General features: G+C 42.6%; 1 protein-coding gene across 1 annotated transcript in view; it reads left to right on the top strand.

Annotated features, from left to right (window-relative positions):
- The window catches only part of TOP1 (DNA topoisomerase I), a 76,344-nt gene that overhangs the window by 41,793 nt on the left and 7,530 nt on the right, over positions 1 to 27,021 (top strand). Inside the window, exons 4-14 of the mRNA XM_052789474.1 lie at positions 167 to 293; positions 867 to 925; positions 3,708 to 3,803; positions 11,761 to 11,836; positions 12,844 to 12,941; positions 17,379 to 17,494; positions 20,757 to 20,878; positions 21,588 to 21,710; positions 23,763 to 23,950; positions 24,592 to 24,736; positions 25,788 to 25,931. Coding sequence (XP_052645434.1) covers positions 167 to 293; positions 867 to 925; positions 3,708 to 3,803; positions 11,761 to 11,836; positions 12,844 to 12,941; positions 17,379 to 17,494; positions 20,757 to 20,878; positions 21,588 to 21,710; positions 23,763 to 23,950; positions 24,592 to 24,736; positions 25,788 to 25,931 — 1,294 coding nt within the window. The remainder of the gene's footprint in view (positions 1 to 166; positions 294 to 866; positions 926 to 3,707; positions 3,804 to 11,760; positions 11,837 to 12,843; positions 12,942 to 17,378; positions 17,495 to 20,756; positions 20,879 to 21,587; positions 21,711 to 23,762; positions 23,951 to 24,591; positions 24,737 to 25,787; positions 25,932 to 27,021) is intronic.

Raw genomic sequence — 27,021 nt, 5'->3', positions numbered from 1 at the left:
GAGAATGGATGACATGTGACAGGAGACTGTGGTGGATCTTCCTGTTAAGGTGATCCTGTATTTTGTAGGGTTTGTAATCATCGAAACCTGTGACTCTACCGCTGGAAGTTGCATTAGTCAAATCTCCTTGTGTTCCCCTCTGCAAACATACTCTTTTGTCTTGCAGTGAGCACAAAGATTCCTCGGAAAAGAAACACAAAGACAAGGAGAAAACCAAACACAAAGATGGCAGCTCAGAGAAACACAAAGACAAACACAAAGATAAAGACAAGGAGAAGAGAAAGGAAGAGAAGGTAGGCGTCTCCTGTGGGACAGATGAGCATGGTTCTGGTTTATACTACTGAATGGTACAAGCTTAGTGGGTTAGAGGTAGCTTGTACTTCCAAGTTTTTATCACCCTGGAGAGAATTGTCCCAGTGCTAACCCAGAGACCTGGTTTGTGGAGTGCTAGATATGAACTTGTTAGGGGCTTTATCTGCAGGTATTGTGAATGGAAACATTTCCATAACGGAGCTGTGTCCACTGGCTCCACATTTTTTCTGCTGTTACTTTTCACTTTGCCAAGCTTAAATTCAGAGACAAGGGAGAAAAATCTGTTAGTTCACGTTCATTCCATGCAAGGATATACACTTAACTCCAATCTGTTGAAGAAATTGGAGGGCCAGAAACTACTGAATTGACTAAGACTTACAGAAAATGTTGCCTTTTTGGTGTGTCATGTAGGTCGCTAAGGGAATTAAGAGATAGTCACAGTGCCCTTTGGTTCCTTGTGGAAGTTAAATATCTTGCCTGTGTTGCATGTTGGAAAAACATATGTAAGGTGCTCTGGGCAGTGCTAATCAGCTCCTACTTTTTATGTTTTTCAGATGAAATCATCTTCGGGTGATATAAAAATAAAGAAGGAAAAGGAAAATGGCTTCTCCAGGTAAGAAATCAGGTCTATGATCTCAAAAAAGTAGCAGTTTGACTCCTCTCACTTAGTCTTGGGAAAAAACTGGAATGCTTTTGACCCCTTCAGATGAGATAAATTCTTCTCAATTACAGGAATTGGTAATTGATCTACTTACCTAGTAACTGGAGATGGGAGCTGTTGAATACCTGCTATCTGCCTGCACATGCTGGGTTTGTCCAAGTATTAAATACTTGAATTCTGTCAAGGACAGATGGACTATGGAAACATTGGTAGCTGGAGTTGAAAGAACCTCTGTTGTAAAATTGGTACTTGAATGCTGCAGGCAGTCTTCTGGAGACAGCCTTGTAAGGCCAGTCCAGATTGCCTCTGAGTGTCTCTTCTTTAAGTGACTACAGCCTAAAATCTTTGCAGAGGAGTGACGAGTAAGGAGGGTGCTTGAATAAAGTCTGAAGTACCTTCAGAAAATGCCTAGATGTCCTACTCTACTAAATTCCTGCTAATAATAGAGCCTTCTGGACTTAGGCATTGTATCAGTCATCACTAAGTAGTCTTATTAAAAACCTGAAGTGAGCAACTGACAGAAGAGTACTTTTTCTTAATAGTTGACTAAGATGTCTTGTGACTCGTTTAAGTTCAGCCCCTGGTTATTTTTAAGGTGGTAAATCTAGTCCACTGACTTATTGGAGGTCTGTGGTGTGGTGGATGCATGTGTTCATACCTGTTAGTCAAGAAAAGCTTTCAATCATGTGTCCAGTTTTATGAATCCACTTCAAAAAAAACCCCAAAAAACCCCCCACAAAATCCTTGTTGTCCACAGAACATGGAGAGACTGCAGAGAGGCTGGGAGAAGACACCTGTCTAGTCCATGCCTGTTTAGTTATTCTTTGTGTATTTTGCATGTGCCCTCTTGACACGAGTTCCTCCATCTGTTTCATTTTCTTACTCCCATTTAAAAATGCAAACTAAGTAGTTATGCTTGGCACAGGGAAGAGGCGCCCTCTCCAGGCTCTTTTGGGGATACTCTGGAAATAGAAAGCAATGACATTCAGGTGTTTCATGGTGTAGGAGAAGGTTAATAATAACTCTTTCTAGTCTTTACTATTCAGTAGAATTGCATGCATGTGCTAATCTCACCGGGGATGTTGGGTGTTCTCATATCAAGGTAACTGGGTCCTCTTTAGGTCCAAGAGCATTTTTGTGTGTGTTTGAGGAAAGGCTGGAGGAGCCATCATAATTGTGCCTTTTTCAGGGCCAAAAGCTAGCTAAGAGGAAAGTAATTATTTTATTTTTTTCCTGCTGAAATGTTTTTACAAGTTCACCACAGAAAAATGTCCTCACTCAGATGGTTTTGATTTTCTTCCTTAAGACTTGGTACGATGAGCAATGTTACAGTCTTGGAAACAATGCAAGTCAAGGTTCAGCTTGGTCATACAGCTCCTTTCTTTTAATATAATCACACTTTATTTCCCACTATTACAAAACATTGCGAAATATTTCAGTCTTAAAATAGACTAGATAAAATTCCTAGCAACTTAATAAATAGTAGTTCTAGATTTCTGCCTGGAAGGGAGAATAAATTAAATGGGACAAATACCTCTTCTTCCATAAATGTTTTGCAACTGTCTATGTGCTGCAGACTTGTGTCTTGGTTAATCGCAGGCAATGCCTCAGAAATGACTTCTTATAGCAGCACATATCTGTTTCCCCTGAGTTGCATCTGCCAGCGCTGCAGTGGCTTTACAGCTGTGAAAGTGAACTGCCTTGTTCAGCTTCATGGACACATTACCAGCTAAAATAAGACTCCACAATGTTTCTTGCTGACTGCGATCTACAAAGCAGAATGCTGCTTTTTTTTCTCCTACTCCATCCAATTGCAAAATCTGCATGTTGACTTGGAAACTGAGTCAATTTGATATAGAAATTGCTGATTGAATATGAATAGGAGAGCCCAATATGGCACTGTTACTTTCTCTACCTGAGTGCAGAACTGCTAAGTGCTTCAAAATGTAATTTTGGATTCTGAGACATCTTTTTCTTTATGAAGATAAGTGAAATGCTTCTGTGAAATCTAGAAATAATGAGTTTGTTTAAAGGGATAGTCTCTCTTGCACTCATACTCTATTTTTTTTTCTTATTACTGATGTCTTGGGACATTATGGCTGAAAATGTTGAGCCTAACTTAATATTTGCAGTCTGTTAAAAGGGACAAGATTGTTTGCTTCCTGCAGTTTGGACAGTGAAAAAAGACTGATGAGTTTAACTTTGCCAAATCTTTGTTTCCTTTTCTGGTTTTCACATGCCTCTACTTAGTTGGCAAAAGATTCAGAGGAATAGCTTTCAAATCTTTGTTTAGTTGATAATCTTTTTCTCTCTTACCAGGTTCAGTAAGGCTATTGAGTTGAAACTAAGTAATGTCCTCTATTTGACTGCACACATGCATGCATTTCAGTTTTAAGTATGTTTGAAAGTGCCGGAAGCTCCAGTTGGTTTTACTCAAAACCTCAAAGAAACATGTTGAAATCTAAGCAGTTGAAATTAATCTTGATGTTGCTTGAGAAACGACAAATACGTAGACAGTGAATAACTGTCTCCTTATGCTGTCTGTGGATATTCAGAGAATATATGTTTATATTCACACACCTCAGGTCTTTGGGATCTTGAGATGACAACACATTCCAGGACTGGAAGACATGCCCATTTTGCAGATGATCATTTCTTAAAACTGAGTTGTTGCTGGTGTCCAAGAAACTTTCTCTCTGAAGTTAGAACCATCTTTCTTTGCTTCTTTTTGTAGTCCACCGCGTATTAAAGATGAACCAGATGATGATGGGTTTTATGCGTCTCCTAAAGAGGACTCCAAACCCCTGAAGAGACCTCGAGAAGATGATGAGTAAGTGGCGTGGGTGCTGCTGACTTGGATGTTTGCCTTCAGTTTTAAAAAGATAACATTGAGGGAGCAGGTGGGATTTCAGGTCATCAGTGCAAACTTGTTAAGGTGGGTGACTGGAGGTCTGAGACAAGACTCCTTATGCTGTTAAAAGTTCTCTGAGCAAGTCAATGATAGTATTTGTGGTGTCCAAGGCAAAGTACCATTACCTGCTTCTGCAGATGGTGCTGTGAAATGTTGCAGAGCTAGTAAATAAAAACAAAAAAACCTAGAAGGTAAGTGGAGAAAAGACGCCGATGAAGACTGTAAGACATAAATCTGAGCAAGTGAGGTATTAATGCTAGCTGAGTGACTGCAGTGGTTTCTGTTGGGTGAGGAAATGACTGCACAAGAGGAAGAAAATGCATTGTCAGCCTGTTTGGGGGTGAGGAGGAGGTTTGCCTGCACTGCTTGGCATGATTCACCTAAAGTCTAAATATGTCATGGGTTATGCTGAGGATTTTTGTCTCAATGAAAAGAAAAATACACGTGATGTTTGCCCGATATAGTAGCCTACCTAGTAAAATAAAAGCCCAGTTATATCATGCTGTGATCTGTCACCATCTATGTTCATCCATCTATGTGCTAACATGTGACCTTGTTAGCAGTCTGGAGTTAAAGGGTTGGAAGGGTTTAACCATAGTGGCATTCCCATAGTGGCATTCTGTTTTTATGTGGTATTTCTCAGTTTCCAAGAGAGATGGGTGTGACATCTTTTTTTGTGTGTAATCATTTGCTGCCTCCTGTTAAGTTTTTGTGACCTCCCATGTCATGTCTGCAATGGCAAGATTAAGAATTTGCCAGTAGTCAATTTTGCTGTTGTTTGAACTAGCAGGGGATGCAAAAAGTGACCCTTGTGGGCAGATCGCAGACTGATGACTGGAAAAGGAGCTGGGTGTAGAACGTGCCACTAAGCTTTCACCCATTGTCGTGGTTTCAGCCCAGCCAGTAACAAAGGACCACGCAGCCGCTTGCTCACTCCTCCCACCCCCCTCCGGTGGGATGGGGAGGAGAATCAGAAAGGAGAAAAAAAAAAAAACCAAAACAACAACCAACCAAACAAAACAAACAAACAAAATAAACCCAAACACAAAAAACTGGAACCTCGAGGGCTGAGATAAGGACAATTTACTGGGACAACACAAAAAGAGAAGCTACAACAACAGCAACAGTACTAATAAAAGAATATACAAAAGAAATTATGCACAGTGCAACTGCTCGCCACCCGGAACCCGATGCTCTGCCACTTCCCCCACTGAAAGCCGAGAGGCCCCCCCCAGCCTGCTCCCCAGTTATATACTGAGCATGATGTCACATGGTATGGAATAGCTCCTTGGCTAGTTCAGGTCAGCTGTCCTAGCTGTGCCCCCTCCCAGGTTCCTGTGAAAATTAACTCTATCCCAGCTGAACCCAGGACATTATTCACCCCTTATTCTATACCATCTACATCATGCCCAGATCCTACATTTTCCAATTAATCACCACCACTTTCCTTGTCTTTTATATATATATAAATATATGTACATGGACACCCACACACACAAATAGCATTCCCTTAGTCTGTGGGCCATCCCTTTAAATGTGTCCATCAATTTTATTTAGTCCATGACTTTGGGGCTCCATCTGTTTTAACAGTCCTTCAGGATAGGAGAGATGGTGTGAGGTATTGGATTGTTGCATGCTGCCTCTGGAGCTCGCGGCTGGTACATTTGGTGCAACCCACGCTCTTGGTCTGCAGGTTGAAGGTGTTGATCCTGAGGAAATCGCTGGGTGCCAGTTCAAGTTCCATCATTGTTGCACTTGGCTCAGTTTAAAAGTCCATCCTTCATTCATTTGGGTAATTCTTACTGTAATACCCTTGATATGGCATATAGCCACTATAGATACAATGACATACAGTGGCAGGTTATTTAGCAGTTAACATCATACAGCCTAATTCACTGGCTGTTCTCTCCCAAAATCAAATCTCCTTGAGGTACACATCAAACTTCCCCATCCTTCTGCATCACCTACCAAGTGGACCCAGGTCCTTGAGCAAAAGCAATCCCTTGGATGGGTTTGTCTCTGCTTGAGGCAGGACTAACCCAGACTGTCTTCCCTAACATACTCTTCATGCACACTGCAGGGACTTTATCTCCTTCTACAGTATGTGGAAATCTTGGTTGGGCAGGGCCAGCCCGATTGGCGGATCCTCTAGTATTAATCAACCAGGTGGCTTTTGCTAAATGTGTATCCCAGTGTTTGAAAGTCCCACCCCCCATAGCTCTCAATGTAGTTTTTAGCAGTCCATTGTATCATTTGATTTTTCCAGAGGCCGGTGCGTGACAGGGGATGTGATATACCCACTCAATGCCATGCTCTTTGGCCCAGGTGTCTATGAGGTTGTTTCAGAAGTGAATCCTGTTGTCCGACTCAATTCTTTCTGGGGTGCCGTGTCACCATAAAACTTGTTCTTCAAGGCCCAGGATAGTGTTCCGGGCAGTGGCATGGGGTACAGAATATGTTTCCAGCTATCTGGTGGTTGCTCCCACCATTGTAAGCACATAGCGCTTGCCTTGGCGAGTTTGTGGGAGTGTGATATAGTCAATCTGCCAGGCTTCCCCATATTTATATTTCAGCCATCTCCCTCCCTACCACAGGGGCTTTAACCGCTTGGCTTGCTTAATTGCAGCACATGTTTCACATTCATGGATAACCTGTGTGATAGTGTCCATGGTCAAGCCCACCCCTTGATCACGAGCCCATCAGTATGTTGCATCTCTTCCCTGATGGCCTGAAGTATCGTGGGCCCACCGAGCCATAAATAGCTCACCCTTATGTTGCCAGTCCAGGTCTACCTGAGCCACTTCAGTCTTGGTGGCCTAGATCCACCTGCTGGTTATTTTGATGTTCTTTAGTGGCCCGACTCTTGGGTACATGAGCATCTACGTGACATACTTTTACAACCAGATTCTCTAGCTGGGACGCAATATCTTGCCACAGTGCGGCAGCCCAAATGGGTTTACCTCTGCGCTGCCAGTTGCTCTGCTTCCATCGCTGTAACCACCCCCACAGGGCATTTGCCACCATCCATGAGTCAGATAGAGCACTGGCCACTTTTCTCTTTCAGCAATGTCTAACACTAACTGGATGGCTTTCACCTCTGCAAACTGACTCAATTCACCTTCTCCTCCAGCAGTTTCTGCGACTTGTCGTGTAGGACTCCATACAGCAGCCTTCCACCTCCGATGCTTTCCCACGATGTGACAGGATCCGTCAGTGAACAGGGCATATTGTCTCGTTTTCTGGCAGTTTATTGTACAGTGGGGCTTCTTTAGCATGTGTCACCACCTCCTCTGGTGACATTCCAAAATCTTTGCCTTCTGGCCAGTCCGTGATCACTTCCAAAATTCCTGGGCGACTGGGGTTTCCTATGCGAGCCCGTTGTGTGATCAGTGCAGTCCACTTACTCCACGTGGCATCAGTCGCGTGATGTGTAGAGGAGACCCTCCCTTTGAACATCCAGCCCAGCACTGGCAGTCGGGGTGCTAAGAGGAGCTGTGTTTCAGTACCAACCACTTCTGAGGCAGCTCGAACTCCTTCATATGCTGCCAATATCTCTTTTTCAGTTAGAGTATAGCAGGCCTCAGATCCTCGATATCCTCGACTCCAAAACCCCAGGGGTCGGCCTCGGGTCTCCCCAGGTGCTTTCTGCCAGAGGCTCCAGGTAGGGCCATTCTCCCCAGCTGCAGTATAGAGCACATTTTTAACATCTTGTCCTGCCCGGACTGGTCCAAGGGCCACTGCACGAACAATCTCCCGCTTAATTTGTTCAAAGGCTTGTTGTTGCTCAGGGCCTCATTTAAAATCGTTCTTCTTTTGGGTCACTTGATAGAGAGGGCTTACAATCAGACTGTAATTTGGAATATGCATTCTCCAAAAGCCCACGACACCTAAGAAAGCCTGTGTTTCCTTTTTATTAGTCAGTGGGGACATGGCTGCGTATTTTGTTGATCACATCCAGGGGGATCTGATGACGCCCATCGTGCCATTTTATTCCTAAAAACTGGATCTCCCGTGCAGGTCCCTTGACCTTACTTTGTTTTATGGCAAAACCAGCCTTCAAAAGGATTTGGATTCTTTTCTTCCCTTTCTCAAAAACTTCTTCTGCCATGTTGCCCCATACGATGATGTCATCAATGTATTGCAGGTGTTCTGGAGCTTCACCTTTTTCCAGTGCAGCCTGGATCAGTCCATGGCAAATGGTGGGGCTGTGTTTCCACCCCTGGGGCAGTCGATTCCAGGTGTACTGGACGCCCCTCCAAGTGAAAGCAAACTGTGGCCTGCACTCCGCTGCCAAAGGGATTGAGAAAATCGCATTAGCAATGTCAATTGTGGCATGCCATGTGGCTGCCTTTGATTCCAGTTTGTACTGAAGTTCTAACACATCTGGCACAGCAGCACTCAGCAGTGGCGTGACTTCATTCAGCCCACGATAGTCTACTGTTAGTCTCCACTCCCCATTAGATTTCCACACAGGCCATATGGGATTATTAAAGGGTGAGCAAGTCCTGCTGATCACTCCTTGGCTTTCCAATCGGCAAATCAGCTTATGGATGGGGATCAGGGAGTCTCGGTTGGTGCGATATTGCTGTTAGTGCACCATCGTGGTAGCAATTGGCACCTGTTGTTCTTCAGCCCTCAGCAACCCCACAACCAAAGGGTCCTCAGAGAGGCCAGGCAAAGCGGACAGCTGTTCAATTTCCTCCATTTCCAATGCAGCTATACCAAAGGCCCAACGGTACCCCTTTGGGTCCTTGAAATACCGCCTCCTGAGATAGTCTATGCCAAGGATGTGCGGGGCCTCTGGGCCAGTCACAATGGGGTGTTTATGCCACTAATTCCCAGTCAGGCTCACCTCAGCTTCCAATACAGTTAGCTCTTAGGATCCCCCTGTCACACCAGAGATACAGATGCGTTCTGCCCCTCTATAACTTGATGACATTAGGGTACATTGTGCACCAGTGTCCACTAGAGCCTTATATTCCTGTGGGTCTGATGTGCCAGGCCATCAAATCCACACCGTCCAGTAGACCCGGTTGTCCCTTTCCTCCACCTGGCTGGAGGCAGGGCCCCTCTAATCCTGGTTAGAGTATCCGTTACTCAGTTTTCACAAATGTGAATCAGAAGTCCCTTCAAGAGGATCAGAAATGGGATCAGCCCTTCTGCTCTGTCTGGGGGGCTGCTCACAGGAAACTGGAGCAGCATTTTTCCAAGACGACTCCTCTTTTGTGATTGCTTTTTCTCGCAACTCATGTACCCAAGCATCTAGGACTGAGGTAGGTTCTCCATCCCACTTCCTCATGTCCTCTCCATGGTCACGCAGGTAAAACCACAGGCTAGCCCGTCATGTGTACTTTCTCTCTCCTCTCTGTTGGGCAGAGGAATGCTTACTCCCAATAGCTGCAATGCAGGCCTGTACAGGTGGGGAGAAGGACATATCCACTTTGAATTGCTGGAACTCCTGGGACAATTCCTCTACAGCCGAGACACAGGCCCGTAGGGAGGAAGAGAGACTTCCTTCGTATTGCCACAGTTGGACAGCCAGTTCGTCCACCGTTTGTCCATAGCCTTCTTTCCAGGACATTACTGCCAATGAGTTGGCATAGGTCGGTGGTGCACTTCATAGAAACTTCCGCCATGTGGGTTGTGTGCATTGGACTTCATCTGGATCTGTGGGTGACTGCCCATTTTCCAGATCATTATAAATCACCTCCGGCACGGCTAATTCCCTCAGGTACTGCATACCTCTCTCCATGGTGGTCCACTTGCCTTGGTGACATGTAACTTCATCCTTGAAGGGGGATCTTTCCTTCACACCTGACAGAAGTCACCTCCAGAGGCTGAGGACTTGTGTTTTTCTCCCAATCGCCTTGTCAATGCCCCCTTCCCTAGACAGGGATCCCAGCTGCTTGGCTTCCCTACCCTCTAATTCCAAACTACTGGCCCCATTATCCCAGCATCGGAGCAGCCAGGTAACAATGTGCTTACCTGGGTGGCAGCCAAAATCTTTTCACATGTCACACAACTCACTCAGGGATAGAGATCAGGTGATTATTTCAGGTTCTGCCTCTTCCTCCTGTTCCTGTGATGACCCTGGTTCACTTTCTCACTAAGCAAACTGGTTTCTTTTCGTGTTTATTCTTCTGTACAGGGGCGACTGATACTGGCACAGGTTGGTTCTCTGGTTTAGCTGCAGTGCCCATCGCCAGGGTTGGGGTAGCCACGGTGCCCGTCGCTCTGTTTTCCCTCTCTTCCCCCTGAGGGTGCTACCTAATATCAAGCAGTGTTTAGTAGATACCGGCCAGGGCCCAGCACAGTGCAGTAAGTTGTGTGTCTCTCGAATAGCCACAGCATTATCCTTTCAAATATTCTACCACTTCATGAGGATTCTGTAGTTGTTCGGGAGTGAAGTTCCAAGCCACTGGAGGTGAGAAGTTCTCTAGATACCTGCCCATATACTCCCACATGCCACGCCACTCATGAATATCCAGCCTTGGGGCAGATCTCTGGGTGGTATTCTTAAAAAACCTTTTTGTAGCCCTAAAGACCTGAAACATATTCAGGAGATACAGCACTAACAGCATGCTGGCTTGCGCATCCCAAGGATATTCAAAATTCTCAAAAGCTGTTGTAATTAGCCGGAAGGAGAAAAGGGAGGTGAACGAATGGGGGAAGTATCCCCCCCCGACTTCCTTATGGATTGGGTGCGATTACCAATAAATTCTGATAGAAGGCACCCGAAGTATGGAAATGATATCACTACCGCATACAAATATCAGCTTAACCTCATGACTAGTGATGTAATCATTTCATAAGTCGACATTGCCCAGTATAGCAAAATGATAATCCCGATCCCTCTTCCAGAGGTGATAAAGGTAACCACAGGGAATACACAGAGCATATAAGAACTTACACAATGCCACCATGTGAACAAATGACCCGACATTGTGACTAGCAACTATTTAACTAATATAAGAAATGCATATAACGAATTTGTTTTAACATGCTCTGGCCAGATCTGTTGTTATCTCAACCCTTTGTGCCCCACGTTGGGTGCCAAAAAAGGACTGTCGTGGTTTCAGCCCAGCCAGTAGCGAAGGACCATGCAGCCACTTGCTCACTCCTCCTGCCCCCATCCGGTGGGATGGGGAGGAGAATCAGAAAGGAGAAAAGAAAAAAAAAAAAGGAACCTCAAGGGTTGAGATAAGGACAGTTTACTGGGACAACACAAAAAGAGAAGCTACAACAACAACGGTACTAATAAAAGAATATACAAAACAAATTATGCACAGTGCAACTGCTCACCACCCAGAACCCGATGCTCTGCCACTTCCCCCACTGAAAGCCGAGAGGCCTCCCCTAGCCTGCTCCCCAGTTATATGCTGAGCATGATGTCACATGGTATGGAATAGCTCCTTGGCTAGTTCAGGTCAGCTGTCCTAGCTGTGCCCCCTCCTTGGCTAGCTCAGGTCAGCTGTCCTAGCTGTGCCCCCTCCCAGGTTCCTGTGAAAATTAACTCTATCCCAGCTGAACCCAGGACACCCATTTATCCCATCCCATGTAATCACTAGGTGGTTACTAATGCTTTTGAATCGATTCTTCATCAAGGAAGATTTTTGCTTCAGCAGTCTGAAACTTGTAGGGGCTGTTTTGCTGGATGTGAATTATTCAGTCTTCAGACATTGGGGTATAAAATTATATTCTTTAGAAATTAAACATGCCAGAAATATTGTGAACTTCTGCACACAAGCTTTGTATGTGTACGACTTCTACAAGCTTTGTATGTGTGTGACTTCTACAAGCTTTGTATGTGTATGACTTCTGGTTTTTGTACTGGAAAATGGATTATGTTCATCAGCTAGTCTTTTTCTTCTTACAGTGCTGAGTACAAGCCCAAGAAAATCAAAACAGAAGACATCAAGAAAGCAAAGAAAAGGAAACAAGAGGAAGAAGAGGTGATGTGAAAGACAAGTTTATTTCTATGATCTTCTAAGAAAAGCAAAGCTGACAATTTGGTGTTGAATTATGTAGAGCAGGGGGAATCTGATTCAAGGGTAAGGAGGCAGGTGCCAGTCTGGGAGAAAGCTGCATATGGTAGATCTCCACCTATGGTGCAGGTTAACTTATCTGAGCCATAATGTATAAAAAGTCAGGAAAACTTTGTCTCCTACCCTTAAAACAATGGATGGAGAAGATGCCTCTGGATGTGAACTTCCAGCCTGTTCCAGGTAATTCACAGTCCTTCTGTTAAGTAGCTCACAGAGGGTAGAGGAGCCTTACTAACAACATCTGGTAATTGCACAGATGATGTGGCACAGTTCACAAGCAGAGGAGATGAATCTGAGATCAGCTGCTAGAAAGATGCTTAAAGCTTTTAGATGGAGCCTAGGATGGAAATTTCTTTGGAGAGGGACTTGGCGAAGAGAGGTTGGCCATAATTTGGGACTAATGAACTACACATCTAGCAAAAATACCCTTGTGAGGCACATGTTGCAAGTACCTCCTGGCAACACGGTTAATTCTTTAATTCATGTCTTTATAGTGAGCATATACCAGTACATTCCCAGAAGCCACCTCACAGCGGTGTAAGCGTGCTCTGTAGCATTTGCCAAATTAGATACACTAGTGCAGGCCAAGGAGGGTGTTTCTATAACTAAGCAACCATGTTACTGTGGCCCAAACTTGCCACTTATCAGGTGAGGCAGAATAACTGACTGTGTGCACTTTGCATGTCCCAAGTGTAAAGTAGAGGAATTTGGCTTAAAACCTGAGTGGCACCATCGGCAGACTTTGACTTAATAGGATGATCTAAGAGCACAGTTATGTAGTGAAGCCACAGTAATTCAGTTGTTTGTGGTCAAACTTATATACCCCAAGAGACAGTCTTTTAGTTTTAAAACATCTTTTCAGCGAGGGGGGAGATACAATAGCTTGTTCTAACAGTTTCTTACTTATTTTGCAGGACAGCAAAGCAAAGAAAGCAAAAAACAAAGATAAGAAAGTCCCTGAAGCGGACAAGAGAAAGAAGCCGAAAAAAGAAGAGGAGCAAAAATGGAAATGGTAACTATATATCAATGAATTAGGCTATGCTCTGCACCTGGACTTTCCCTGTTACCTCCCATGCTGACTGAATAAGCACATCTGTCTTTCTCTTTCATTGATTCATGAGGATTTGTTCTGGATAATTGGCTTATGTTCTGGTAAGCTTTAAATAAATATCTCATTCACTGTGTTCATCCTCCGAAGTAGAAGTGAAATACCTTTTTTGGTATATATAAAACAAGAAATAAGTTTTTTGTGGGATTTTTGTTTTGTTTTGTTGGTTTTTTTCTCTTATCTGTAGAATGTAGAGACTACCCACAGTGATCAGATACCAGTGTTCTTGTGCCCAGAACCTGCTCCTTGCTGACACTCTTCAGAGCAATATGAAAACTTGTGGGCTTGGAGTATCAGCTGGAATATATAAATATGTGCAGATATATTAACACAGATAAGATCTACTGGAATACTAGTTATGTAGAGGGTACAACATGAGAGGGTGTCTACCTTTTTATTCTAGCTGGATGTCAGCTGTATGCCTCTCAAAACTGTTCCTGCCTCTGGCACAAAAATGAAAGTTGGTCAAGTGACCAGTTAAGCTTGGGCTGTTCGGAAAATGTATTTCGAAAATAAGTTTTGAATGGAAAGCACTTTCTGTCTTGCCCAGGATCCTAAAGTAACATTGCCGAGTAACTGAAGTTGTGCTTCCACTCACTCTTCAATTTTTTTAGAACCTTTTTAAAATAAATCTGAACTTTGTGGCTCATTTGGAAGACAGGCCTGTGCTGCATCAGTAGTGCTCTGTAAGAAACCTGCTGGGTTTTTTTAACTATTCACAGTAATTTAAGCTATTGTTTTGCTGGATTTGAGGAGCTATTACTTGTGTGTTTTGAAGTTTGGGCCTTAGTACTTCCCTCAGTTTAACAATTACGTAGTTTTCAAAAGCGTATGTGTTTTCTGCACTCCTGTAATCTCCTGTGATGTATTTTTACAACCTTTTGGGGATGATGTTACCATGAGTGTTTTCTTTTCTCAGATCATTTGGCTATTTTTAATAGATCTGTAGGGTTGGGGAATGCATTTGCAATCTTCTTCAATCCTTTCAGGTTCAGTCTTTTACCCTTTATTGTCACTCTTACTGATTCATCTTTAAAAAGAAAAATTCTTCTGTAGTGTTTATAGTCTTTGCATATTTCTTTTTGATTGTCACAGCTTCCTCAGAACATGAGCGCTTGCATATTTTTTTCATACTTGTATACTCTTAGAAATTTGGTTTTCAGGACCCTCCCCAAAACTATCCTGATTTTTTTTTTGAGCAATCCACTTTTTTCTTGATCCCTTTGACAGCATATTTTTAATGTGCTTTGACATTAACAAACTACAGGGACATGAAGCAATAGGAAGCTACAAAATGTCTCTTTAAGCCTTAACAATCTGTTGTCTTTTTGGCTTTGTCTCAGCTGCCCTTGCTGGTTCTGTCTAACTTAATATTCTGTTATCACAGCTCCCTTTTATTGTAGTCTGTATCCTTCAACAGCAAACCTTTACTGGAAAGCCATACTGTCCTCCCCTCACCTGCCTTGGCAGCACAGTCCCAGGTAGCTGTGTTAAGCTCTGCAATTTGTGCTTACTGCTGAGGAAAACTGCCTTTGAAAGCATGTTTTGCAAAATTTGGCAGTAGGTAACTGCATCCTTCTGCTGGTGTTCCTGTTGTCCATCTGCAGCTTTGTGTAGCGTGTCTTTGCTGGACAGGGTTTAATCTGCACTTCAGTTGTATCTCTTAAGGGCATTTTATGTTCCATCTGAGTCAATTTTCTGAATGTCTGATATCTTTTTTTGGCTGCTTCCTCAAGTGCTTGCTGCCTTGAGCATTTTCATCCTCACTTACGTGAATACTCGATACTAGACATTCCCAAGGCATTGGCCTCGTTCATCACCATGTGGAGCTCTTTTAGAGGTCATTTTCACGCCCTGTCGGCATGTGAAGAATATGTGATCCAGAAGAATACCTTATGAGCACTTCTCCCACCTTGTGTTACAGCAAGTTCATTTCCCTGAAATAACGTATCACTGAGGTGTATTCTGTTTTCTTCCTAAGAATCTCCTCTATTTTCATTCCACTTGAAAAACCATCCCCAACTCTACCTTCCTGAGCCACCCTGGCATTCTTAGACAGGTTTGATACGGAATTTGATTGAGGAACGTGTATGACTGATTAGCACAGTTTCTGCTGAAATCAGTGAGGCAGCTTTCCTAATAGGCAGCATTCTCCTTGCTCCCACAAAATCATTTGTAGAACGTTGGTTTAGGACCAGGAGCTACCTTGGGCGGTGTTGCTGTAGTGCTTTTTTTGTTTAAAACCAAAGGAGGATGAAAGATTGGCTAACCTTAGGAGGGTAGCTTTTACCTTTTGTCTTAACACTTATGTACAAGGTTTAGGAAGGTGAAGGTGGGACTGGGAATGGTTTGTGATCTTTTTGTGGCAAACTTTCTGGTAGCTTTGGGCTTAGAAACTACCCTGTGGATCCCATGCTTCCTTGTAGCCATCTCAAAAGGCACAATGTGTTTCAGCTATTTAAACTACAACCTTTCTAGTACTCCTTTTGCATGCATCCTTTGTAAAAGAACACGAATGGGTAGAGGAACAGAATTTCTCATCAAGTAAATAACAGTGTGATAAGTCTTAAAAAGCCACAGCTGAAAAGCAAGAATGACAAACCTGTTGTCTAAAGTAGTAGCTACTGTGAATGATTACCTCATTTTTTTTTTCTTAGCGGGATAAAAATACTCATTGTCAGAGAGGATAACCTTTTTCTGGCTGGGAGGAGAGGCAAATGGTTTAGATTTATTTTGCTGGAAGGAGCTTCTGGGTGGAAGAACCTAGGCCTATGTTTGACAAAATATTTAGATTTCTAGCTTCTAATTAATTTTAAAAACAATCATTAGGAATGTAAATATTTGTGATCTAGACTTCAAATGTAAATATTAGTTTCTTATATCAACATAGTTTACTCAAGCCTTCTTCCCAGCCAGGGACTGAAATCTGACATGCAGGTTTTTGTACTGATAGCTGGGATTGTGCGCTTTGCTGTTAAAGATGTTACTGTGCTTCTCATAAGAAAAAGTCAGGTCTAGCGCTGTGGTCAAAGATGGTGCCTTTCTAACTATAGCAAAGCACTGTGTCACATACAGTTGTTGTTCCTAAATTATTGATGTGCAGGCACCATTGAAGCATTTTGAGTGTCTTCTAGCAGAAGCTCTTTTTTTCTCTATACAGTGCTCATCTTCTGTACAGTGACTCTGTTATCTCATTAGGGATGAAGTGATCTGTATTTGTGCATCAGAATTCCTGACATGCATGCAGTGTATGCACATCTTTTCTCAGCTGCTATTGTACCCAGAATGGGACTGCTCCATGGGGCTGACACTAGAGGGAAGCTTAAACTTTTTTTTATTGTCATGACTGCTCGACAAAGTTGTCTGGGCAATTCAAAGACTGAGTGCTGTGACAGGTTAATGGTCTTCCAGTTGGTTAATCACTAAGGTAAATAGCATTTCTCAGCAGGGAATCCTATGCCAGCAGCATGTAGCAGTAATGTTCTGGTAATCATGAAAGAAGTGTAGAGGGAAGGGGAGGAGTGTGGAATCAGTGTCTTGGGCACAGGGTACTGGGAACTGGGGGGAAGGATACTGGCCTAGTGGGACCCCTTTTCTCTGTAGATGAATTGCTGACCCTGTGAGTTTGTTCAGCTGGAATGTGGGATTGGTGGCACCTACCTTGCTGTGTTGTGATACCTAATGCATCATTTGCAAAACATTTTTATGGAGGTGCTTTAAGGCAAGTTTGCAGTTTTCCAGTGCTACTCTGTTTTTCTTCAAGTATCCTTTTCTTACCCAAAGAATTGGAATGAATTTAAAATGACAGAGCAGGTTTCAGTCTTTCTTGTCTGAGCAGGTTTGTTCTCATTTAGGTCATAAATGAACATCTGTTTCTTTATCTCTGCCCTTAATGGCATACTTGTCCACATCTGAAAGCAGCTGCATAATATACTACAATTGTTTGGCTTTGCTGAGCAGGCATCCTGGACCTGATGTTAGATCACAGCTGACTCTAATTTGGCATGATCCTAGCTGCTTTACAAGACTGAATTCTTCATTTTCTTAAGTTCTAAGCTTTTTCAGCTGTGTGATTTTGTGAAAAGAATAGCAAGTGGGAGGTGAGGGCTATGGTGTCATCAGATAATCTGTGACCCAAGGTGTTCTGTTCATGGACATGGCTGTGCTTTTCTAAAAAAATTAAAAAGAAATGGTGATAGTGCATTGAATATTTGTACTTGGTCTGTGCCTGGCAAAGCAATGATTGCTTGCTGATTTTCTTTAGCGTACTCTTATACCCACATAGTAATAAAATGAAGATTAGGAGCTTAAATTGTATTGGTTCATATTTCTCTCTTGAAGGTGGGAAGAAGAGCGCTACCCTGAAGGCATTAAATGGAAGTTCCTAGAGCACAAAGGTCCTGTATTTGCTCCACCATATGAACCTCTGCCTGAAAATGTCAAGTTTTATTATGATGGTGAGTTAATCTGTGTTTCCACTTGGTGGGAAGAGAAATAAACATTCTCAGGGTATTGTGGCGTTCTTCCGGGGACTGAAGAGATGAGGAGGTGGTTTTGTTTTCGTGGTTAGCTTAAAAGAAGTTCCTCAACAGCTCAGTGAAGGAAGGATCTGTGGAAGTAAAGGAACAGCCTGCTGAATTCTGCTGAGTTGACATGGAGATGAGCTTGTTCTCACTCTGTTGTGGTGGTAAATCTCTCGGGTTACTTGACAGTATGAATGTCTTACATCTGACAGTAGCAGTGTATAGCTGGTAGAGTACATAATTGTAGCTACTTCATCACTGGTCACCTGTAGGCTTGCTTTCTTTTCTTTGACCTTATAAATTGCATCTTCCGTCATCTGTGATGAAATTCATGATCGTTTGGTGGCATGAATGGAATAAAAGACAATTGAATTTTGATACAGATGATTAGGATCTTGTAGGAATGCATGGGATGACCCTGGCCTCAAGGACACAGCCCACTGGTGTAAGTCATGGTCCCACTCACTCTAACCATTGTGTGTGGTAGAACTAATTGATGTGGGATTCTAATATGCCGGGCTGACTGGTTGTTAGAGGCTCATGTGGAAGGGATTATATGATGTGATGCCTGCTGGAGACTGGACTTGATGACCCGTGTGTTTCCTTTTAGTCCTGTGATCATGTTAAATGAAGGATCAAATTAACCCAGGATTGAATTAAGTGGAAGGCATTTGAATGGATGAAAACATAATTTTTGGTGAAGGGGACATCTGCACATGGAACTCTTCCAGGAGCAGTGTGCTATTTTCATGTGACACGACACTGGTTTTAAGTACTGAGAAATAAGTGGCATTCATTTTCAGCAACAATGTAGTGAAATAAACATACTGCATCCTATTAATGGCTATCTTCAAGCAAGTAGCATAGTGATCAGGGATGTCTACAGACTTCTTTCTTAGGGTTTGATAAGAACTTGGTATGAAGTTGGAAATTTTTTTCCTCTAATGAAGAGTGTATGGTATCTCTCCTGCTGTCTAGAGAAGAGGAGGGGCAAATGGCACTGCAGCTATCCCTTTAGTGCAGGCAGCAATAAGCTTCTATCTAACCATCTATTTCACAAAAAGCCTCTAGGAAATGCAGGGATTTTTGCAGCCTCTGTCTCTGTCATGACAGAAATTCATCAATAGGCTCAACAATTATGGGGTGGGCAGGGGGGTCTGGCAAATAAAGCAGTCACGTAAGTCTTCCTTGAGAAACTAGGCAAAAAAATCAGATGTCTGATTTACACAGCAGCTGCTGAGAGCTGCTGTCTGTGCTCACAAGGCATTGTCTAATTTCAAGATTATCCTAGGATGATTTGTAGAGTCCAATAATCATGCTATGACTGGCCAGGCAGCTGCCAGGCTACAGGCTGTCACTGGAGGAATCTGTCCCTTGCCTAGTGATTGCATTGCGGTGAGACTGCCTGTTTTCATCTAACATAATGACTGCTGGAGCTATTGTTAGTGCCTACAATACCAGACTCAGTGAAGGAGCTTGAAATGCCAAAGATATCTTTTAGGGCTTGACTACATGTTTGGGTGACTGTGGGTTAACAAGCTACTGCTCATACCCCAGAGGTGGCATGAATTTGCATGTGTTTCTGTAGATGGGGCAAGGTAAGAGTGTATATGGTGGCAGTTGCATTTCAGTCATGGCCATGTGGTCTCTTCTGCTCGTTATTCCCCTGGTTGCTCTCTGGTTTTCAGTTTTTAAGTCAGGTAAATAATACTCATGCCTCTGGAATAAATCTCTTTTTTCTTTAAATGTCCAGCCCTGTCACTGAGAGCCTTTTCAAACCTTTGTTAAAAGGAGGAAATTGAGTCCAATGAATTATATTCTAAAGTGATTAGATAAAGGTGACCGAGCCTTCAGCTATTTGGGAAAAATATCAGTCATTTTAGCCCCATAACATGTTACTAACTCGATAGCTTCTTTCAAGCTAGACTTGTAGCCTGGAGAAACAGTTTCCCTTGCTGTCTCTCCCTTCCCCCATTTCCTGTAATAAGCAAACAAATGCTGTATTTTAGGTTGCAGCTTAAAAATTGGCAGAGTTACTGTTGTTTTAATTTAATTGTGGAATATTCTCAGATCATTGGGAGGACCTTTTGCTAAGTCCTGTTTTACAAGGGTTTATAGATCTTAAGGCTTTATAGCTGAGTCCCATGCTTTAATTTTGGAGATGATGCAACTTCTTAAAACATGTAGTAAATCAAAAGCGTGGGGTTTTTTTTTCCAAGAGCGTAGAATCAACAGTAGTGTTTCTTGTATTCACTTTTGTGCAGTAAAATGGTTGTTAAATAATCCACAGGTGTTGACTGTATGCCAGCCCTATGGGACTTTAAATATTTCTTGCAACTAGCTGGAGATGTGAGCTGCATGCAAAATCCTTCACAGGGATCACTGGCACCTCGCGTGTCATCAGGAATGCAATCTGGACCAAAAAGACGCTCGATAGGAATGTTAGATGTCAAATCCACAGCTTCGATGTTGCAGCAGCCTCTTTTCCCTTTTGTTTTAAAGTCTTCCCTCGCAGCAATTTCACTTTGTACTGCAGTCTTGCAGATAAGCTGAAATGTGGCCTCTCCATTCACTGAAAGCTCAGTCTTTCTTAAAAATGACTAGCTTTTGAGCCTGATTTGGAGACACAGGAGTGCATTCCCCCAGCAAAGGGGATGATTAGCAGAATCCTGACACGTTTCTCTGCAATGAAGGGGAGTTAAATATTTGGCATCGCTTTCCAGCCTATTTGTGGTGTATCCATAGGAAGGGCTCTTCCTGGCTAGAAATAGCTAAATGCTAGAAGGGGTGTTCCAAAGCGGAGTCCCTCTTTGGGTAGAAGAGGAATACAGAGACTGTATTTTCCATACGTCTGAGTGCCGGAATATGAAGTTTAATAAAAACCCTTCCATCTTTCACTTCAAACAGCAGTATCTCCCCAGGAATGTACACACCACTGGGGTGTCTCAGCATAGGGTTTCCTGCAGGAGGCCTTTTCCTCTTCCTGTCTCTCAGACCTGTCTTACATCAGATAGCTAGTGCTTTTTTTTATGTTTAGATTCCAGAGGAAACTTTTTTCAAAATGTTTATGATGAAAGTCAAGCAATTGTGCTCCTCTGTTTCCTTTGTCCATCCAATTTGCTGTACTATGTAATATTTTTAAGAAAAACTTCTTCCTGTTTACCATTTTCTTTAAAAAGAAAACCTTTCTTTGTAGGTAAAGTCATGAAGCTGAGTACCAAAGCAGAAGAAGTTGCCACATTCTTTGCAAAAATGCTTGATCATGAGTACACTACAAAGGAGATCTTCAGGAAAAACTTTTTCAAAGATTGGAGAAAGGTATGCATGTAGTCCTGGGCTGCAATGACTGCAGGCATGGCCAGTGTCTCCTCATCGCTGGGCAGTGAAAAGAGGCTACTGTTCCATGCTCAGGAAAGTCAGCTTGAGGCAACTAAAAGCTGTCTCAGATCGTAGCTGTGAAGTTTCCAGTTTATCCTGTAGTTTCACCAGGAAAGACCCTATCATAAATACCTTTCTAAACCAACAAAGTTAGATTTCTCCCAACCAACTCTGCCTGTTACAGTATGATGGGGTATAGCTGATCTGTTACATGCCTTGTTGAAGCGCCAGCTTTATATTAGAAGGAAACCCCTTCCAAAGACCTAGCACTCAAACTTCACCTCAGTCATCAGCCATAAGATCAAACCTTTACATCAGCTGATGCAGTTTTTCTAGAGGGGTTACTGGATTTTTCTCCCTATCCCTCAACAGTCCCAGCCACTCTTCAGTGTGGGAGGTGGTACAGCATTGCCCAGCACTTGCAGAGATCAGACTGCTGGAAGGCCAGCACTCCATACACTCTGCTTCTTGTTCTTTTCTCTTTGACCTTAGCTGGAGTGAGCATGTGCAAGAATTTGGGGATTCTTGGGGGTTTATTGTGAGAACCTGTCTGTTGTTCTTGTTTAAACTGCCTGGGGTAAGGTAAGTTCTACTATGCATGAAAACTTACTATGTATGAAAACTTAAAGCGCTACTTTCTTTCTGCAAGGAAATGACCTCTGAAGAGAAGAGCACTATCACCAACCTCAGCAAGTGTGACTTCACCCACATGAGCCAGTATTTCAAAGCTCAGACGGAAGCTAGGAAACAGATGTCCAAGGAGGAGAAACAGGTACCAGAGGGAATTCTAGACTTCTTGATTCTTAGCTGGCTATAAACATCTTTGTGTAATCATTCTTCTGCCTGCCTTGCTGTTTATAAGCCAGTGTTTACTAGCTTTCAAATTACTACTTTCATGTTAACTGTAGGAATCTTTACTGTGCAGCCCAGGTAGGACAAAGCACTGTGTTTACAGCTGAATCTTCATCCTGACTTAAAATGATATTGATAGGGCTAAGGCTCCTGATCCTGCCTAAGTAAATAAAGAGAATCAGAGGTGCTACCTCCATGGGAGCCTTGGTCCCTGGCCAATAATGAGCAGTGGATACTCAGTTAAGGGTAGATTTTCATTTTAGAAGCTCCGTGGTTTGGAGGGTAAAATTGGGGATGGTGGAAGGGTTGCAGCAATGACATTAGTGAATAAAATGAGAACATATCTTAAATATCAGGTCATGCAGTTTTCTGAATAAAAAATGAACTTTATTTTCCAGTAGCATGGCTATAGTGGCTTGTGGGGAGAGAATTAAATAGTTTTTAGATGACTGAGACTTACTGCAATGGAAGTTGGAAACCTGCCCCAAGTTCTCAGTTGATCTTTTGCAATGCTACACTAATTGTCCTTTGAGTGAGGGGCCTGGTAACTTGGAAGTATGACCTTCGGGGTCAGAGGGGTCCCACCAAAATAGAGGGCCCATGTCTTACTGCTGTTCCCATGTGATAAACATGTGGGTGAGCCCTTGTCAGTTCCCATCCATGGTAGCTACTACAATGGAGCAGAAGTGGCTTTTTCTGTTAGTTTCTTAGCTGGTGCACTAGTGCTGTCTATGGGTCAGGTGTTTTATTTTGAGCTGCAATGTTTTTATTTTTCCTTCTATATAACTAGTGTTCAAGCACAGAAGTATGCAGTGAAATCTCAGCACATTTTTACTTAGGAGACTGTGTTCTGCTTATGAGACCATTTGCTGACTGTCATGGTTTAACCCCAGCTGGCAACTAAGCCCTATGCAGCTGCTCGCTCACTCCCCCCTGGTGGGATGGGGGGGAGAATCAGAAGGGTAAAAGTGAGAAAACTTGTGAGTTGAGATAAAGACAGTTTAACAGGTAAAGCAAAAGCTGCACACACAAGCAAAGCAAGACAAGGAATTCATTCAGTACTTCCCATGGGCAGGCAGGTGTTCAGCCATCGCCAGGAAAGCAGGGCTCCATCAAGCCTAATGGTTACTTGGGAAGACAAACCACCATCACTCCGAATGTCCTCCCTTCCTCCTTCCCCCAGCTTTATATGCTGAGCATGATGTCCTATGGTCTGGAATATCCCTTGGGTCAGTTGGGGTCAGCTGTACTGGCTGTGTCCCCTCCCAACTTCTTGTGCACCCCCAGCCTACTCGCTGGTGGGGTGGGGTGAGAAACAGAAAAGGCCTTGACTGTCTAAGCACTGCTCAGCAGTAATGAAAACATCCCTGGATTATCAACACTATTTTCAGCACAAACGCAAAACGTAGTCCCATACATGAAGAAAATTAACTCTATCCCAGCCACTATCCCAGCGAAAACCAGCACACTGACACAGGCTTGACATGCAGCAGACTGGAGACTTTCCTTTGCCTGCTTTCTGATGCTGAGTTCAAACACAAGTCTGAGGTTTTATGCATAAACAACAGGATGTAAAGTCTGGTGGATATAAATGCTGAATATAGACTATGAAGCAGCAGTACTGTGCTGGGGCTGCCCTTGTAGCTGTGATATGTGGATAGAGGTAAATGCCTCTATTGTGACAAAATTGTAGCTGTCTTCACCAGCCCTAATCTGTTGCCCTCAAATACAAGTTTTAAGAGTTTTCACACATTCTTTCCCTTTTTCCTGTTTGTGCTGCTTGCATTTTATGAATGCATTTCTGGACAGTTTGCTGCTCTGTGTGTTGATACAGCACTTGGCATGATGGGGATCTGGTTTTTGAGTTCTCAGCATTATCATGGTGCAAATAGAAAAATTTTTTAAGTCTTGGCATTAGAGATATGTGTGGTGCTGGGTATACCATATCATCTTTGCTTTTGGCTTTTTCCAGAAAATCAAAGAGGAGAATGAGCGGCTATTGAAGGAGTATGGTTACTGCGTGATGGACAACCACAAGGAAAGGATTGCCAACTTTAAGATTGAACCCCCAGGTCTCTTCCGAGGTCGTGGGAACCATCCCAAAATGGGCATGTTGAAGAGACGCATCATGCCAGAAGACATCATCATTAACTGCAGCAAGTGAGCACTGGATGCTTCACACCTTGGCTTTGCTTTCTAGATAGGATAGATTCTTTTTTAAAATCCTATATAGGTTGATACTCAAGCATGTAGAAATATGCATGCTGCTTATTTTACTCTTATATGGATAAGAAACTGAGTCATACAGGCAAAGACTGAACAAGGCTATCATGGGTTTCATGTAGAACTTTGTCAACATATTTTCTTCCTCATGCCTGTGGTCTATATCTGCTTACACAGTCTTTCCTGCTAGCATTTCCAGAAATTAATTTTCTTCTAGGTAGCTTGCCCTACTTTGTCTTCCTTGATGTCGAAGGCTAAGGTTTAGTGGGCTTCTCTTCAGTCTTGTCCTGATAAGTGTCCACATTACTGCAGTGTCCACAGATCGAAGCTGGTCCTAGCAATGTGTGTTCCCACCTATAGTATAGTTCTTCAGCAGATACATATGGGTAGTAGTTACATTTCTGATCTTTGTTCACTTTAATTCACTTGATTTCCTGCTTGTGGAAATATGTAGTTATGTTGCCTCAGTTTCTTTTCCTGTGCTTTCTTTGTGTGATGGTATTCATTACTTTCTCTATTTTGATGCTGTGTAAGTCTCTTGAAATAGTTTTTATTTGCTGTTTTGTAATTCTCTGCAGGGATTCCAAGATCCCTTCCCCTCCACCCGGACACAAATGGAAGGAGGTCCGGCATGATAATAAGGTTACCTGGCTAGTGTCATGGACTGAGAACATCCAAGGCTCTATCAAATACATCATGTTGAACCCTAGCTCAAGAATTAAGGTAAAGGTCTAGTTTAAAAAAAAAATAAAAATCTTACTGGTCGTGTCTCCAAGAAGCAAATGTAGCTGTTTGCTGGGAGAGAGATAGGAAGTAAAGCTGTCTTGCTATTTCATCCTACACTGATTGAAAAACATTGGAAAGTTTCTGTGCTTCTGTTTCCCCTTGAAAAGAAAGAATGCAATTACTGCATAGGAGCAGATGAAATCTGGAAAATGTCTGTTGAAAAGAATCATTGTGTTATTCCTAGTGGAAACCTAAAAGGAAGCAATTTATCCAAGAACAGACTTGTTCTGGTGGATATTTCACCTGCTTTTGGCCCTAACTTCCCCTGCCTGATCATGTAGTGAAGTTCTAACCATGGGTTGCTAATTAGTCCATTGTAAAATTAAAAATGTGGCCAGGCTACTGGCTGAGAAGGCTGATAAGGAGCTCATGACTGAAGGAAAACAAACCCTGCTGTGGGCGCAAATAACCAGTCAACAGATCAGTTCCATAAAAGCAGTGACAAACCTGTTGAAAGATAAGTAGCCTTCAGTTTCGGGAGTAGGATTTAAGTTCTTCTCATGAAGTCTTTTTTAAGAGATTTTTTTCCTGTATTGGAAACAAGGAGTTTGTCTTAAAAGTATAGGGAAAAATCTCTGTTCCTTGTGAATTCATGACCTCCTTTTGCCATGGCTTGAATATATAATAATGATGAACTGTTTATGTTGCTTTTACATTTTATGGGTGTTTAATTACACAGCTGAAAGAACATAAGTGTCATCTGAATAAAGCAGAGGAAACCATTTATATGTTGAGAAGCATGGAAGACATAATATCTTTTGTGTCTTCATAGTTGCTTCCGTGGAAGCATTTAATATCATGGAAATCTGAATTACCTACAGCTGCGTGGCAGCATAGTTTGAAGCTGAGCTGTTCAGCAGCAAAGTCTCAGTGCTTTTGTACAGTGAGACCATTTGCCACACACAGACTTGTAAAGCCTTGAGATGCAGATTGGAACTGGTCTTTTGCCTGCTTTCTAATGCTGACTCTATTCCAACTTTCTCTGCAGGGTGAGAAGGACTGGCAGAAGTATGAGACAGCTCGGAGGTTGAAGAAGTGTGTAGATAAAATCCGAAATCAATATCGAGAAGACTGGAAATCCAAAGAGATGAAAGTACGGCAGAGAGCTGTGGCACTGTACTTCATTGATAAGGTAAGGCTCATTCCCCAGCACGCTCCTCTTACCATTCCTGTCCTGCTGGGAATGCTTGGGAATGCTGTTCGTAAGGCAGAATTCAGCCCATTTACTAAGGTGTCCAGAGACTTCCTGGTGGGCAGGCTCCCGTCTCCTTTTCCTTCCCATTACCTGGAATTCAGAGCAATAAACTATTGTACTGAACATGGCTATTTCAGGCAGCATTGTTTTAGTTCAGGCAAAACTCACAGCCTGGTTCCAGAATCACCCAGTTGGATTACTGGGAAGTTTGTGTGGTCCTTCTGTCTCCAGCTGTTCCAGTTTTCCTGCTGGGAATTTCTGCTGGTTTGTCATCTCTTTAGTTTGAGGTCACAGTCATGAGGTTTCATAATTATGCTAATTTTTTCACCACAGTGTAAAGAAAACTGCAGTTGCATTGATGCATTTAAAGCTACTTAAAACCAGTTCCCAGAGAGCTGTTGCCCTGCTAGCGTATGGTGTCTTCACCAACTAAATTAACAGGGTTTGTTCAAAATGGTTTGGTGTAAACCAGGGAGCTTTGATTTGAATAATTGTGGTTTCATATGAACACTGAAGGTTTTTCTTCAAAAATTAGGAATTGGTTTAGCCAGTACTATTAAAACACATTTCTTATGCAGCCAAATGTAGCCTTTTGATAATTTATATAACCCAAAGTGTCCTATATGCTGTTTAAACTGTATTTATTTAGCATGCAGTGAAGAGGTAGGATCATAGAAGATGAACAGCTGAACTTCACGATTTTGTATTGGGTTGAGTTCACATGGAAGTCAGTTTGATTTTTAAAAAATATCAAACATTTTTAAATGGATTTCCATTAGTCAGAACTGTCTTACAGTTTGAGTTACTTAATGAGTAAAAGTTGGTAAAACATCTTGCTTTAAACTTCTCTTAAAAAAACCCCAAGGTATTCTGGTAGATTGGTAGATTTGTGGCTTTGGTGTAGGGTTATTTAAAACAGATTTAAAGAGAACTTAAGGTTGTTTATATTAGAATTTTATAAGTGTCAATTTTATTCATTCAAATGCATTTTCTCCCTTTCTCTTCTTCTATGGACACTGCTGATTCT

This window comes from Harpia harpyja, chromosome 1 (genome assembly GCF_026419915.1).
Source record: "Harpia harpyja isolate bHarHar1 chromosome 1, bHarHar1 primary haplotype, whole genome shotgun sequence".
NCBI lineage: Eukaryota > Metazoa > Chordata > Aves > Accipitriformes > Accipitridae > Harpia > Harpia harpyja.
This window is presented reverse-complemented; position numbering and strand designations above follow the sequence as displayed.